This window comes from Spinacia oleracea, chromosome 6, assembly GCF_020520425.1.
Source record: "Spinacia oleracea cultivar Varoflay chromosome 6, BTI_SOV_V1, whole genome shotgun sequence".
NCBI classification, from domain to species: Eukaryota; Viridiplantae; Streptophyta; class Magnoliopsida; order Caryophyllales; family Amaranthaceae; genus Spinacia; species Spinacia oleracea.
Genome location: NC_079492.1, coordinates 62,807,637 through 62,823,542, shown reverse-complemented (window position 1 = coordinate 62,823,542; position 15,906 = coordinate 62,807,637). Strand labels below are relative to the sequence as shown.

At 36.8% G+C, this 15,906-nt stretch overlaps 1 protein-coding gene and 2 pseudogenes across 1 annotated transcript; all 3 read right to left on the bottom strand.

Annotated features, from left to right (window-relative positions):
- Positions 1–449: 449 nt before the first annotated feature.
- LOC110801811 (G-type lectin S-receptor-like serine/threonine-protein kinase At1g11300) lies at positions 450–4,879 on the bottom strand. Its single transcript, XM_022007224.2, has 7 exons — positions 3,351–4,879; positions 3,120–3,230; positions 2,855–3,030; positions 2,548–2,758; positions 2,211–2,448; positions 1,676–1,823; positions 450–1,058 (listed from the first exon to the last, which is right to left on the bottom strand). The coding sequence occupies exons 1-7, from the start codon at positions 4,639–4,641 to the stop codon at positions 753–755; spliced, it is 2,481 nt and encodes an 826-aa protein (XP_021862916.1). The 5' UTR covers positions 4,642–4,879; the 3' UTR covers positions 450–752.
- Positions 4,880–6,908: 2,029 nt separating this feature from the next.
- On the bottom strand, positions 6,909–10,286 carry LOC110801813 (G-type lectin S-receptor-like serine/threonine-protein kinase SD1-13; annotated as a pseudogene).
- Positions 10,287–11,634: 1,348 nt separating this feature from the next.
- On the bottom strand, positions 11,635–14,198 carry LOC110801812 (pentatricopeptide repeat-containing protein At5g12100, mitochondrial-like; annotated as a pseudogene).
- Between the last annotated feature and the right edge of the window lie 1,708 nt (positions 14,199–15,906).

Here is a 15,906-nt window from a genome sequence, read left to right as displayed (position 1 = left end):
TTGCCATCTAAGATATTTTCCTATCTAATATATTATAATATATGAAATAGGCTAAAATCCTTTCACAGCACACGATTTTATTGCTTATTCTATAGTAGATTCTGGTGCTAACAATATTATATGGTAAATTGCAATCCAAAATCTTGTCCAAGTTCACAGTTCATAATAGTAAGAATTGAAAAGTATTTTGAAGCAGTTGATATTCTTACGCATTTTTTAGAAATTTAGTAGTATCATATCTTCTATTAATCAACGGTGCTCGCTACGTTAGTATTTTAGAAATTTCATATCTTCTATTAATCAATGGTGCTCACTACTTCCAATAAATTATTCTTGGAAGTATATTTTGAACCACCAGAATTAATATTTTATAGTAGTTTATATTTTTTTTGTATCTAATAATGTAAATAATAGTAAGAATAGTACATATTTTTCGGTATCTAATAATGTAAACAACAATAAGAATTTATTTTTGAAAAATAAAATAAAAAGTATTAACACAGGGACACTTGTCAGCTCCAGACTGAGCGCCCTGTACTCAATGGTATGCGAAAAGAACATAAATACGTACACATAGCAAAGGCTAGGGAACAAAAACATACTCGTGATTATATTCACATTTCGCACAATAAGCTTTTGATCTCATGTATGAAAACAAAATATGTTAATTTTTTTTGTACAACTATATTCGAATTCCTCGAGATAACCGTAATCAAAGTCATAATTACATGAAACTACACGAAAAATTATTGTCATCGACCACTGATTTGTGAAGAGAATGATTCATTGTAGACAGAGCAAACTTCTCGGCCGTAATATTGGGGAGACGGAGACCTCCTAGGATGAACAATTTTACTCTGCATTGGTTGCGGAAGATCAGCAATTTCACTATCAAGCATCGAAATAATGGTTGAAATCGACGGTCTTTCTTCAGGAAACTCTTGAACACACAATAATCCCACTTCAATGCACTTCAAAATCTCCCCTTGGAAGCATGGATCGTTGATGGTTGGATCGATCAGTGAAAGAATATCATCCTCATTTCGCAATTTCCAAGCCTAATAACATTAACCATACATTGTTAATTGTTTGATACGACGTATTACAACCGTTTCATAATTATCTTTACGTTTACTATTTGTAGAAATATTAAGATAAAAAGAAAGGTGAAAAAAGTGGGTGAATATAATGAAATGATAAAGTAAGAGAAATTAAATATGTAATGGGTGAATGTATAAAAAAAATGGAATAAAGTAACTGAAAATTTGTAAATGTGTAAGGTAGGAGTTAATGTAGTAAATTTTCATGTCCAAAAATAGTTTAAAGCAGAATGTAAATAACATTATGAAACAGACTAAAACTGAAGTGCAAAGATCATTTTAAAAACAGATATAGTAGTACACTAATTACTAAAACCGTGGGGTTAGGCCATATCCCGTATGGGGTTCAACTCTGGATTCAGGTATGGGGTTAGATATTAAACCCATCCGTTTATAATGAGGTATATCTACACATCCACATCTTAAGCCAGAGGTTTGGTTCATCAAATAAAATTGGACCAAACATCAAATATGGGTTTGGTATACCTAATTCCAAAAATGGCTGAACCAAACGCCCTCTAAGATTATTCAAAACATAGAAATTTAAAGGCATTTTGTAGGAGTAGCAAGCTTACATATCCTATGAGGTTCAATGAATCGTCATCATTAAAACTAGTATTCCTCCTGCCACTAATAATCTCCAAGAGCAGGACCCCGAAGCTATACACGTCTGATTTTTCTGAAAACCGTCCTTCCATTGCATACTCCGGAGACATATAACCGCTACATAAATTTCAAGTAATCCACACGACGTTAGTATCATGTTATAATTCACTAAAAGGTACTACCTCCGTTTCAAAATAAATCTTTACACTTTCCGTTTTAGTCCGTTTCATAATATTCTTTACACTTTTCTTTATTCTATTTTTGGACATGAAAATTTACTACATTATCCTTCTTACCCCATAGTAATGACATTTTCCCACTCACCTTGTCTTACTTTATTCATTTATTTTCTACACCTACTCACCTTTTTACAAATTTCTCTTACTTTATCCATAATCAACTTTTCTACTTTTGTGTTAATATTTGTACAAATAGTAATCGTAAACGTCTTTATGAAACGGAGGTAGTAGATAGATTTCACTTATATACATGGGATATACTTACTAGGTGCCAACAACTCTTTTGGTGTTGCCTTGATCTTCTTTGCCCCCAAATATCCTTGCCATGCCAAAGTCTGATATCTTCGCATTGAGGTCTTCATCCAACAAAATGTTACTTGGTTTGAGGTCTCTATGAATAATCTTCAATCTAGAATCTCTATGCAGGTAAAGAAGGCCGCGACATATCCCTTCAATAATATTCAAGCGCTTCTTCCAGTCTAGAAGTTCCCGATCTTGTGGATCTGATATGATGAAACAGCACATGAATTAGTAAACAGATTATGATAAGATTTGTATATGTATTGCCAAAATTGCATTGACTTAACACAAATAGAACGTACCAAAAAGAAATGCATCCAAACTCTTATTAGGCATATATTCATAAACCAACATTTTTTCTTCTGCATCAACACAACAGCCAAGAAGTTTCACAAGGTTTCTGTGTTGGAGTTTGGAGATGACATCCACTTCGTTCATAAACTCTTGTAAGCCTTGTCCTGATGCTCTTGAAAGTCTTTTCACAGCGATTTCTTGTCCGTCTTCTAATTCTCCCTGGAAAGAAACATTCGCATGGACTCAATAATCAATATATGTACTTATAAGTTTCGTAATGATGAGATTTCAAACATATATAGAACTGTACATTACCTTATATACTGGACCAAAACCACCTTGCCCGAGCTTATTATTCTCGGCAAAGTTATCTGTCGCGACTACCAATTCTTCAAATTTGTACACTGGTAAATCTTGCAAATTCACATCATCAAAATTGTACTCTAACTTGATACTTTGCAGTTGTGTTTCCTTGTTGATAGCACTTCTTTCTACAGCAAGAAAAATATAATTTAGAAAAAACAGAAAGTTCTAAATTGAAAAGCATACAAAAATCATGGATTAGTGGGGGGAAATTCACCATTTCGTCTTCTCATTCGTCTCCATAGATAGAACACAACTAGGGCAGCTATAGCTGCTCCTGAGACAAGTGTGATTGGCAGAATAAGTCTCCATCTACTACCAGTTTCATCTGCAAAATGAGCCGTAAAATCTACATTATTGACGATAAACAAGATAACAAAAGATATGCAGAAAGTTGAGAGCATAAATGAACAGGGAAAAGACAGCAGACTAGCAGAGGGCTTCATACCTAACTCACTTTGAGCCAAACGAATGTAAAGATCGACACCAACGGATGGGAATTCCTGTATATCAATCATACTTTCCCTCCAAATCATACACCCAATACCTAAATAATAAGAATAAGCCAAGCATGAACAATTTCCTAAGCACTGACTCCTGCAATCCTCTTCATCTACTGACAGCAACGTCTCAGCGTTGTCAGGCACTTTCATATTCCTTAACCTCAAAAACCCATTTTCACCAGACCCAATAACTCCGCACTGCAAAGGTGTTCTACGAACACACCCACTACTCCAATTCCCTTCCCTCCATTCTTGGCTATTCCTCGGTTCAAACCCCCTCAAACAGTCACAAATCGGCGAATTATTCGAGTTACAACTCCCATATTCTCCACACCTTCCATAAACATCACACTCAGATTCTAGAGATTGCCATATAACTGTCCAATTCCTTGTATCCTCATCCCAATCTCTCTGTGCTACTATTCCATCATATGTCAAAACATAGTGTTCAGTAACTCTTTGAGCTGCCGAAGAAAATGATAGGCCAAACATGCCTTCATGGTCATCATCAAGACGAAACCCATCAATCAGTGCGAAATAGTACATAGTTGGTACTCCAATGAAAACATGACCATTCCAAGGTCCGGATCTCCAATAAGGACGATCTCCATTATCCCAGATGAAAATCTCTGAAAGAAAGCGGGAATTAATCCCAGCTCTAAACCTCCCAGTGGATGGATCTGAAGCAGTCATCCAAGATGTAAGTTGTCGCGATGTGTTTGTATTCTCATCAAGAATTACTCGCATAAGCGGCAACAACGAGTCTGTAGGATGATCAAAACTCTGCCAGATGATATTCCCACTCGCATTTGAAAGTAAAACAAGGTTTCCTGTATCAAGAAGCTGAGCAACCGCAACTGTACTATTTGCTTCATGATCAGCTGCTATGGTTGATGATGACCAAAGAGTGTTGTTTTGTCCATCCAAGAGTTGAAGATCTCCATGCTCAGATATGCTGATCACCCCAGATGAGTCGTTAAGTGGGTTATCTCTGTTAGCTATCCATATGACTTCTAGTATATCAGAATTGTTCTGACTGTACCATATCCCTGCGTAGCGATTGGTCGAATTAACAGGACTGAAAAACCCAAATTTGAAAGTGGAATTCCTAGAGACTAATTCATCTGGGTCTCTAAGGTGTTGTGTAGTTGTAATATTGGCAGTAATGGCTAAAACTGAACCAAGAAATAAAGAAAAACAAGAGAGAAATAGAAGAAATATGCATGAATTCTTCATAAGTTATGTCTGCATATTTTCAAGGCTATGCGCCTTTTCCTATTCCTTTTATTTGGCTTTTGCTATTATGTGTGAACCAATGAGTCTGACTACCAGCATGCTAGAAGACCTGTCGAGTTTGAATCTCCGGTCTCTGTCTCTTACCTTGTCTAGAAGTATTTAAATTGCGAAAATCCAGTTACTAGACTTGGTCTATCAATACAAGCTTCGGCTCTATTGACATTTGACAGGTTTGTTGGTCTTCCATTCATCATCAGCGTATACTAATACTTATAGGGCCTATCCGAACGCGTGACTTGGTTACACTTAAGAGTAATCTAAGCTCAAAAGTACTAATGATGTTTCGGCCTAGTTGTTAAGACTGAGAGACTGTATACAATAGCTCAGAAACTCATTCGCAGCCAAAAGAATAAAAAATTAGCTAAGCCCAAAAATGACTCAACCCGAAATCTACCTAACCAACCCATTTATGATAAGTCTATTCAACACTGTTTGAATAATCTTATTACAAAAATGCATCAACAAAAAAAAGTATTAGAACCCTTTAAATGGGAAGTCAAGGTAGTAAAACAATAATAAAAGTAATGTTCACATATGTAATCGTTAGAATAGCAATTCCATGAATTTTGACTTTTGTGATCTAATTATTCTTGATTTCGTTTAATCTTCAACTTATATGCATATATAATAAGATTTTAACGGTATCAAATTAAATAAATACTATTCAAAACAGAGTAGTTCTAGAGCAAGAAATAACGCCTTGTCTTACATACAATAGAGTTTTCTAAGGAAACCTTAACAGTTTCTTGTTATTTCCCCTTCATTTACTAAAGTTTCTTCATAAGAACCGTGGAACGAAAGACCGTGAATTTCGGAAAGCTCTAAACTAAAAAATGAATTGATATGAACTAAGAAACACATGCGCTATTGCATTAATATATTCTATGAACCTCTCTAAACCAAAGGCCTTTACGACGGATTATAAATATTAAAGCCTATAAAGTAATGAGTATTAAGCAAGCAGCCAATATGCCTAGCATTATCTCCATCTGGGTTGCCAATTGTCAATTCAATTACGACTGTATAAGATTTGAGAGGGAGGGAGTAGAATTCTTTCTAACTTAAATAAACAGGGGATCTAATATGTATATTCTGCATATTGCACAAGAATACAAGATGTTTGCAGTTTTAGCATGATCATGTTTTACTATAAGCAAATGTACCTACCAATAATTGTCCCCATCACCAAGCAATGTCTTGTCTTAGTGGAAAGGATTTCACCTTCAAACCAAAAGGTTAGGGGTTCAATCCTCACTAGGGGCACTTTGAGGAAGGGTTCTCCTTACCATTACCCCCACTCTCAGAGTGTCTAACTTGCTAACCCGAGCGGGTTGACCTGTACGGGTTCTGACCCGACAGGGCACTTCATCTTATCTTAAAAAAAAAAAAAAAAAGATGTTGTCCCCATCAGTGTTCAAGTACGAACAGGTGATCATATATCATAGTATAAGCCATCTAGCAAAAACAACAGCTTAGACATCAGCCTCTGACAATTACGACATATCCGCTATATCTTAGGCACAAGACCAGCAAAATGAACTATGAGAATGATCAAATTATGCCTAATCAAATTGAAAATCATGCATGAAAAAAGTTGTGAGCATGACAAACTTTCTAGCTCTTACAGACGTAATAAACAGCATGAAAAAGAAACAAATTTGCAAGAAACGTACATGGTAATTGACAACGCAGATACAAGATGACCGATTTGGTAACATCAGAAGCCTATCTTTGCTCAAATAAAGAGGTTTCCAACTTTATGATACTCGAGGCTCTTGTGTCAGCACTAAGCTTCCCAACTTTAGACATAACCCCATAGCATGTAACATGAATACATGATCAGAGATTGATAATGTAGCTTCACAAATAATCCCTCAATAAGAGATAACCCCATAGCATGTAACATGAACACAGAATACACGATCAGAGATTGATAATGTAGCTTTACAAACGATCCCTGAATAAGCTAGCCTCAACGTAATAACAGCAATCATGAATGTCTTTAGTAGGACAAGTTTAATGTTGTCTATGGAGAAGGACAGGCTAGATCAGAATTCAGGGTTAAAAGATTGCTGAGAAGGGTAATTTGAATAGTTATCAGTTGGGCATTTCGTCGAACAGTTGGTGTGCATAGCCTAATTACAACTTAGAAACTGAAGATTCAAATAATATGGTGGGTTCTTCGCAGAGGAGAGTATGACTTGAAATACACAGAGAACCAATAAAATTCACTTCAACTCCATTAAAATTCTGCTAACTTTTAGGGTTCCCTTTGGGCTTTGGCTGCTACTATTTCAAGTAAACCTTCTGTATCTGCTACTATTATGCCGCTTAACGGTTTAATATTTACAGAGAACTGAAGCAGGGAATATCTGCAATCTGTCAAAAAAAATGGTACTTCTCTTTCACTATGGACACATTAATAACAAAACAGTAAACAGCAACCAGAACATACACAACTCGCTGCCCCAAACTGCAGTCAACGACCACTTAAGACGGTGATAGAAACACGATCAACAGAACAATATTCTTGATTTGGTTGGGCTTCATTATCAGAAACAATCCTTCTTTGTGTAAAGCCGGGTTGAGATGGGCGTGGAAGATCTGTAACTTTACTCTCAATCATCGAAAGCACCATGGAAACGCTTGGTCTATCTTCCGGAATTTCTTGTACGCATAATAGTCCTAGTTGTATGCATTTCAGAACCTCTGCATGGAAGGTCGATTCTGAGATTGTTGGATCAATCAATGACAAAATATTGTCCTCATTCCACAGTTTCCATGCCTGAAACCATAAAAGCAATAAGGTTAGATGGTACTCCACAACACATATGAGAAACCAAACAGTACTAATTAAATTAATACACCAATTAGCACAACTGCACAAGTATAGCTAGGGATATGTTATAAGATATCTTACATGACCTAAGAGGCTCAAGGATTCCTCATCCTTGAAACTACTGTTCCTTCTTCCACTAACAACTTCTAGTAGCAGCACCCCAAAACTGAACACATCTGATTTTTTCTGAAAATCGGCCCTCCATTGCATACTCTGGGGACATATAACCACTGCATTTCAAGCAAAATGATTGCATGATTGCATGATTAGTCCTATTCGCAGTTAAAAGGTTAATTTTTGTTCACATAAAGTTTTTGTAACAACGGGAACTCACTAGGTGCCAACAATCCTTTTGGTGTCACCTTGGTCTTGGTTGCCTCCGAAAATCCTTGCCATTCCAAAGTCTGATATCTTGGGATTGAGATTTCCATCCAACAATATGTTGCTTGCTTTAAGATCCCTGTGAATAATTCTTAATCTAGAATCTCGATGAAGGTATAGAAGTCCTCGGCATATGCCTAAAATAATGTTGAATCGGTTTTTCCAGTCCAGAATTTTCTGATATGTTTGATCTGGTCGAGTTTGAAAGAATGTGGCATTAGGATGATAAATTACGATGTAGGGTAATAATCTTAAAAATATAAGCATAATTTACCAAAGAGAAGTGCATCCAGGCTCTTATTTGGCATATATTCGTACACAAGCATTTTTTCTTCTCCTTCTATACAGCATCCTAGCAGCTTGACAAGATTTTTGTGCTGAAGTTTTGAGATAACCAACACTTCATTCATGAACTCCTCGACTCCTTGTCCAGATGCTTTTGAAAGTCTTTTAACCGCTATCTCCTGTCCATCTTCTAATTTTCTGCAATCAAACATATTATCTTCAAATTGTCTGTTCCTGGTAATCGCTCACACACAAACTGAACAACTTTTAAAGTAAAAACAAAAAAAAGTGTGTTACTTCACTTCTTTGCTGTTACCTTATATACTGTGCCAAAACCACCTCGCCCAAGCTTGTTAATTTCCTGGAAATTGTCTGTCGCTATTGCCAACTTTTCCAATCTAAACACTGGTAAATCTCCAACTTCAACTTTACTAGTTCCATCTTTAGGTTTTGAGTTTTGCAATAACGTATCCTTGCTCTTAACTTTCATCACTACTACAACAAAAATGTCCTTTCAGCAAATATAGCCAGAAATCAAGTTTCAAACTAGTGCAGTACAAATGAGTTAAGGGGGGGGGGATTACCATTTCTTCGACACTTCCACCTCCATATACAGTACATGAGTACAGCAGCTGTAGCTATTCCAATAATGACAATCACTATAAGAATTATTTTCATTTTCCTACGTTTACCTTGCTGTTGCTGATTAATTTTACCTGATAACAGAACGTACAATTTTCAAACTGATCAATATTTCACTAATATTAATCTCGTGTACAATAATGTAACAAAAGAATAACAGAGGGCAAGAAGCTAGGGAAAAGGAGATGCACCTATTTCTGAATAAGCCAAACGAAGGGAAAGATCAAGGCCCTTATTATATAACCCATTTGTATCAATTAAGCTGCCATTCCAGATCATACACCCAATACTTGAATAATAAGAATAAGCATCACAAGAACATTTCCCTAAGCACTGACTCCTACAATCATCTTCTCCATTTGCAGAAAACCACATAGCATTATCTGGTACTTTCACATTTCTAAACTTCAAACACTCATCTGCTCTGCCTACTTTGGTCTCGCACAACAGTGAGGTTCTCCGAACACATCCATCCGTCCAATTACCTTTGTTCCATTCTTCATTGTTTTTGGCACAAATCCCTTCAAGCAACCACAAATTGGTGAATTTGTTGAGTCACAAATCCCAAATGGTCCACACTTGCCATAAACATCGCAGTCAAATTCTCAAGCCCTCCATGTAATTTCCCACTTCCTACTGCCAACATTCCATTGTTTTTGGACAAGACTTCCATCATAATTCACCACAAAGTGTTGCAGACTTGCTTGGTTCCCCGAAGGAAATCCAAAGTATGTTATTCCATCATTGTCACTTAAAATACTAAGAACCGAATCACTTCCAAGGAAGATATTTCCATTCCATGGGCTATTTCGCCAAAAAGGGCGATCATCATTCCATAGGAAAACTTGAGGAAGGATAAGAGTATTAATACCAACTGTGAAGTGACCACGCGACGGATCTGAAGGGCTCTTCCAAGACCGAAATAAGTCTTGCTTGTTCCCTGGGCTCTCATGAATGGTAAATTTCATTAGCGGCAAAAGTGAATCCGTGGGATGCTCAAAACTCTGCCAGATAATTGTATCACTAGCATTTGATCGCAAAACAAGGTTTCCTGTATTTAGAAGCTGAAGGACTGAACTATTTCCCTGTTCAAATACGTTTGATGACCAAAACACCTTATTTTTCCCATCTAAGAGTTGAAGACTTCCATCTTCTGATATTTTAAACACACCTGAGGAATCACCAAGTGGGTTTTCCCTGTTGGCTACCCATACCACTTCCAGCTTATCAGACTCCTGATTACTATACCATATCCCAACATAACGATTCGTCGAATTCATTGGGCTGAAAAAGCCAAATTTGAAAATGTTATCTCTAGACTCTACTGTTTCAGGGTCTCTAAGGAGTTGGGTGACTGTAATATTTTCTCGAGCTAAACCAAACTCGAAGATCAAAAACCAAGAGACAAAGAGAAAGAGAGCGTTCACATGAACCATAATATCTACGGGGTTTTTTTTTCCACATATGTTAAACTCTTATAAGAAAGAAAATACAAATGCTTTGCTTATGAGTTCTATGTTTCCAACATCAACCCATACAACCAAAACTCTGTTTGTTCTCTTAGTACTCATCTACACTAGTCAGTGGCTCAGCTTATGCCTTGTAGCATGCATTAGAGCCACTTATCAGCTTTGACTTTTGACATTCTTTCAGAACCCAAGTTTGAATTTAATTTTTTGTACCTTTCCTACTTTTCTTCAGGCAACATTGACCAACTATGCAGAGGATTGCTTTGTCACTCGTTACACTTGTTCCAGTGAGGCTAAGTTGGTGCAGGCTGAAGCGACACTGGCTAGTACGGTTTCATCAGGCCTAAATCCTTGTTGCATCCCTTAGAACAATTTCAAGGTCTCAGGAAAATGGTTGTTCTGAGCATACCCAAATATAATTGCATTCGAAGACCCTACATCTTTCGTTTGAATGATGTCAAACAATGACTGAGCTTTTATCTACAAACCCGCACTCCATGGTTCCAGATGTTATAGAATATAGAGTCCCAGGATATGGGGTCCAACTTGTGGCTGCATTGAAATAATTTCCTCGCAGCCATAAATATCGAGCATATAGGTGAATACAGATGTTCTGTAAGTTAACATAACATTCAACCCCGATTTTATAGCTACCTCAATAATCATTCTTCCTACCTGAACAGCATACAACTGGGAACCTACAGAAATACAACATAAAAGATCGTCCAAGAGAATTCCATCAGACACCATCATTATCATTCATTAGCATTACCCCATTGCCTCAAAGAGGCTCCCGCAAGAAGCAGGGTAAGGGGGGGTCGGGTCCATCTCCTCAAAAAAAGATAAAACCTTTTTATAAAACTCATTTTGCTCATACCATGAGATCAAACCACTCCATGAAACTTTATTCCTCTCTCTCATTTCATCAAATTACTGGCGTGCCTCAGCTATATTATATATTCTGAAGCACGCTAGTCAGAGAGGCAAATTAGCAAAAAGTCTGTATGTATGAAGGAGCAGCAAAATGAATTGTTGGAGAGTAACATATACTCCCTTCATCCGAAATGCATATTCACGTAGATGTATAATTTATATTAGCAATGTTGTTACTTTAAGTTTTTAATGGAAAGTAGATGTGCAAGGAGACATTAGGTCAGAAAGTGCAGTAAGAAATCGATCCAAAAGCAAACGAAGTACAAGCTTAGATAAGAAATTGAATTTAGGAGAAAAGAAAACTTAAAAATAAATCAAGGATTAAAAGTGCTTCAGATATGAAACAATCACCTCGATTGAATGATTTTTGTATTACACAGGAATTTACAGATCCCTGACAAGATCCATTGCTTTCTTCTGGTCTCCCAGCTTTAAATGCCCCAAAATCAAACTATACGTAGTATTTTCAAGCTCAATTCCATTCCTTGTCATCTCATCATACAAAGAGATCACCTTATCAATGTCACCATGCTCCACATAGGCGAAAATAAGGGCCTTATATGCCACTCTATTAGGAGTCAGATTGAAACCCAGCATTTCTTGATAAATTTGATCTACTAGCCACAAGCCTTCTTTGCTACATACACTAATCAGTGAAGTATAGGTGATTAAGGTCGGGTTTGATACCCTTTTCCTTCATAGATTCATACAACTCCATGGATTTTGAGATATTACCATCACGAGAGTACCCAAGAATCAGAGAATTATAAGTGATTGCATCAGGAGCCAAGCATCTATCAATAATTTTTGGAAGAAGATCTTCAGCTTCCTGTATTTTCCCATGCTTGCATAACCCATTAATAAGAGAATTATAAGTAACCAATGTTGGAAGTACACTGTTTCTCAACATCTCATCAAATAACCCCAAGGCAGCCGGCAGATTCCCTGCATTGCACTGACCAGCAATAATCATGTTGTATACATGTGCATTTGGTAGAACCCCTCTTCCCACCATATCCCTCAAAGAAACCTCAGCTTCAAGAAGCTTACCCTCCTTGCAGAGGCTATTTATAAGAGCGCCGTAAGTAACTACATTCGGTTTCAAACCATATTTCTCCATACTTTCCAGAATCTCAAAACTCCTATCAACCTTATGATTCTTGCCATAACAATCAATAAGAATGTTACACGTTTCAACAGTAGGAGTAACTCCCTTTTCTCTCATCCTTTCCAAACATTTCTCTGCCTCCTCCATTTTACCTGATTCACCAAACTTTGTTATCAAATTATTAAAAGTAACAATAGGCTGCGGACCAGAAGACTCCATCTTATCCACTATACCCGACATTGTATGTGCATCAGCGCACTTTGAACACCCATCAAACAAAATGGTGCAAGTAAACTTGTCCGGAACGATACCAAGAGATTTCATCTCCTCCAATATCCCACCCACTTCCTCCATTCTCTGCGCCTTACACAACCCATTAAGCAATGAATTGAAGGTAACCTGATTAGGAGCTACATTATCCAGTTTCATCCTTTCCTTTAAATTCAAAGCCTCTTCCAAACACCCATCCTTACAATACCCATCAATCAATGTATTATAGGTAACCTGAGTAGGAACCAAATTTCTGTGAGACATTTCATCAAACAGTTGGTGTGCATCCTTAATCCTCTTCTCCTTACAAAATCCACTAATCAAAACATTATACACAAACACATTCACACCACATTTATTTGCCATCATCAGATTCAACAATTCTACACCTCTCCCCAGTTCACCAAGCTTCACAGCCGACTGTATCGCCTTCCCATAAGCGAATTTTTCAATCCGAACACCAGAATTCAATGCATCATAAAACAAATTAAGTGCCTTGTCAAATTGTTGAGTAGAAACCAAGCAATCAATCAGCTTATTAAAAGCTTCCGCAGCAGGGAAACCTCCATTTTCCCTTGTAATCTGAAGCAACCCCATTGCTTCATTTGGAAGCTTAGAATCAGTACATGAAAACAAAACCAAGCTGTTGAAACTCTGTGTTAATGAAGGATTGGAGAGAGAAAATGCGGCGCAGAGCTCCGAGGGAGAAGAAAAGAGGGTTTTGGATGTGACAAGGGGTTTGATAAGTTCCTTAGCTGAGTCGAACCGGGATTGCTGGACAAGAAATTGGAGTTTCCCTAACAATTCTTGCCTTTCAATTTGGGAGGCAGGTGTGGGTTATTCGTTGGTGGCTGAGGGTGAAACTGAAGAAAGGGTGGAGAGAGAAAATGAATTCGGTGGTTTTGAGGGGGTTTTGGTGAAAACAGGTGAAGGTTTTCGGAGGGGGAGACGGAGACGGAGTTGTTTCACCATTGTTGGTTTTTTCTTGGTGGTGGGAAAATGGTGGAAGGGTTTTGCGGTGGTTTTGAGGGTTTAAGACAACTTTCAAAAGTGAAATATTTAATCACTGAAATTTTAAAACATTGAGATACTAGAATCTGTCAAAAGAGAAAGGGAAGACAAAACGGCCACCACCACCAACGGCGGCGGCGATGGCGGACCGAGTAACAACACCAACAGTCACTTTTTCAGAGTTTCGTAGCAGCCGTAAATCAAAGAGAACTATGTTCCAAACACAGAGTAGAAATGAAGAAAGCGGAAGAAGATACCTGGAGGTGGTGGTCGGGAGGTCGGCGGCGGCTTTCCGGGCAAGCAAAGGAGCGGCGAGAGATGGACAGAGAAACAACGACTAATGAGAGCGAGAAGTTGAGTTTGGTAATTTTCGATTGAAATAACGACAGCGAAAAATTTCACTTTGGGCAGGAATGCAGGATGTTTACATTTTTCAAAACATTGTTAGCGTCCACCGGACCTATTATATTAAAACAGATATTGGGAATGACCAAAATATTGTTTATGTGAACTAGGGGCGGATCTAGGGGTACCTCCATTCTCAAAAGGGAAAAAACTGCAAAGTTGAGACCTGCTATCCCAAAAAACCGATCTCTTAATGTTCTTTTATTTTATTTTATTTTTTAAGCGGAAAAGTTAGGCAGAGATATTATTGTAAATCAAGGTCCATCAAAGCAGTAATACTTTGGGGAAAAGAGTTCATACAAATTAATTCGGAACTATTACGATTGTCCCATCTTGCTACTGGATGTGCCACCGTGTTCCCTCCCCTAACATCGGCGATGGGCCTTCATCACCTACCTCAATGGTCCGAGTAAATCTCTTAATGTTCCCTAATACTCCCTCCGTCCCGGAATACTCGACCCGATTTGACCGGCACAGAGTTTAAGGGATTTGAATTGACTTATTTAATTTAATAGGTAGTAGTTGATAGTGGGGTATTATTTTAATGTAGTTAGTGGGAGGTGGGTTAAGAGGTGTGGTTGGGGAGAGTAGGGGTTGAATTTTTAATTATTTTTTGTATGGAGTAGGGGTAAGTGGGTTAATAGGGGTGGAGTGAGAAATAATATAATATTGTTAGAATATTTCCATTTTTAGAAACAGGTCAAGTATTAAGGGACGGGCCGATAAGGAAAACAGGTCAAGTATTCCGGGACGGAGGGAGTAATACTAAGAGATCATTTTTTATCGACGGGAATACTAAGAGATCATTAATATGTAATAACTGGTCTCTTAAATTCATGAATAAGCTTTAATATTCTATTCAAACAATAAGAGAACTGTCATTTCAAACGTATGTTCTCTTAACATGAGTAGTTGAAATAAATACTAATTATTTATTTAAAAAAATCCGTACCCATGTATATTAAATTAATATAATTTATCATTTGAACTAGTTAAATTGATAAGTGTATGCATGTTTTGGGATATACTTCTTATATATAGTCGTAACTTAAATAAAAAATTACGGATTAGTTAATAAGTTTATAAAAGCGTCACCGTTAATTAAATTATTAATAATCTTATTTTTATTAATTAATTAATTTTGTACATCGTTATTAGGGTGTCTTCTATTCACCTGATGTTCACTTATTTTTCCTGAATTTATCTGAATTTCACTGAACTTATCTGAACTTATTAGAAATTATCAAAACTTATTTTAGTTATAAATTATACTTGGTCAACCGTTATTTTTTTCTGAACTTATCTTATCTGGACTTATTTTTCCTGAAATAAGTGGAAAAAAGGTGAACAGAACATAGCCTTAGAGAATGAGTAACACTATGTAGTATAAAATTAATATTAAGATAGTGGAATGAATTAATAACTCAAGTTTTAGTTGGCAAAAAGAAAAAAATTGCACCATAGTGTAGAGTTTTTTTTTTAGTCTAATTTCGTACCCCCATTCCCAAATTCCTAGATCCGCCATTGTGTGAACATATAGTTCAAACACAGATAACATATAGTCAATGAACATATAGTTCAAATCCAAAGAATATATAGCCAATGAACATATAGTTCAAATCCAAAGAACATATAGGTTAAATATTTCACTAAATTGAAATCATTCTTCATGTTCATTAGATTCTCAATGAATGTTCATTAGGGTGCACAATGAGCATTGTGCCCGGGTACATAATCCAAATTGCGAGGAACAACACATGTCACTTCTTGGTGTAAAAATTTCCCGTCAAAAACCCATTTTCTAAAAGAATATATCTACTTTTTTTTATTTTCATTCTCTCTCATTTTGTATAAACCGTTTA

Excerpts from the sequence above, each read along its gene's own strand:
- LOC110801811 (XM_022007224.2), bottom strand. The coding sequence starts at position 4,641 with ATGAAGAATTCATGCATATTTCTTCTATTTCTCTCTTGTTTTTCTTTA. Across the intron at positions 3,231-3,350 it reads TTTGGCTCAAAGTGAGTTAG|ATGAAACTGGTAGTAGATGG; the intron begins GTATGAAGCCCT and ends CTCATTTTGCAG. Across the intron at positions 1,059-1,675 it reads CATTGAACCTCATAGGATAT|GCTTGGAAATTGCGAAATGA; the intron begins GTAAGCTTGCTA and ends TAATGTTATTAG.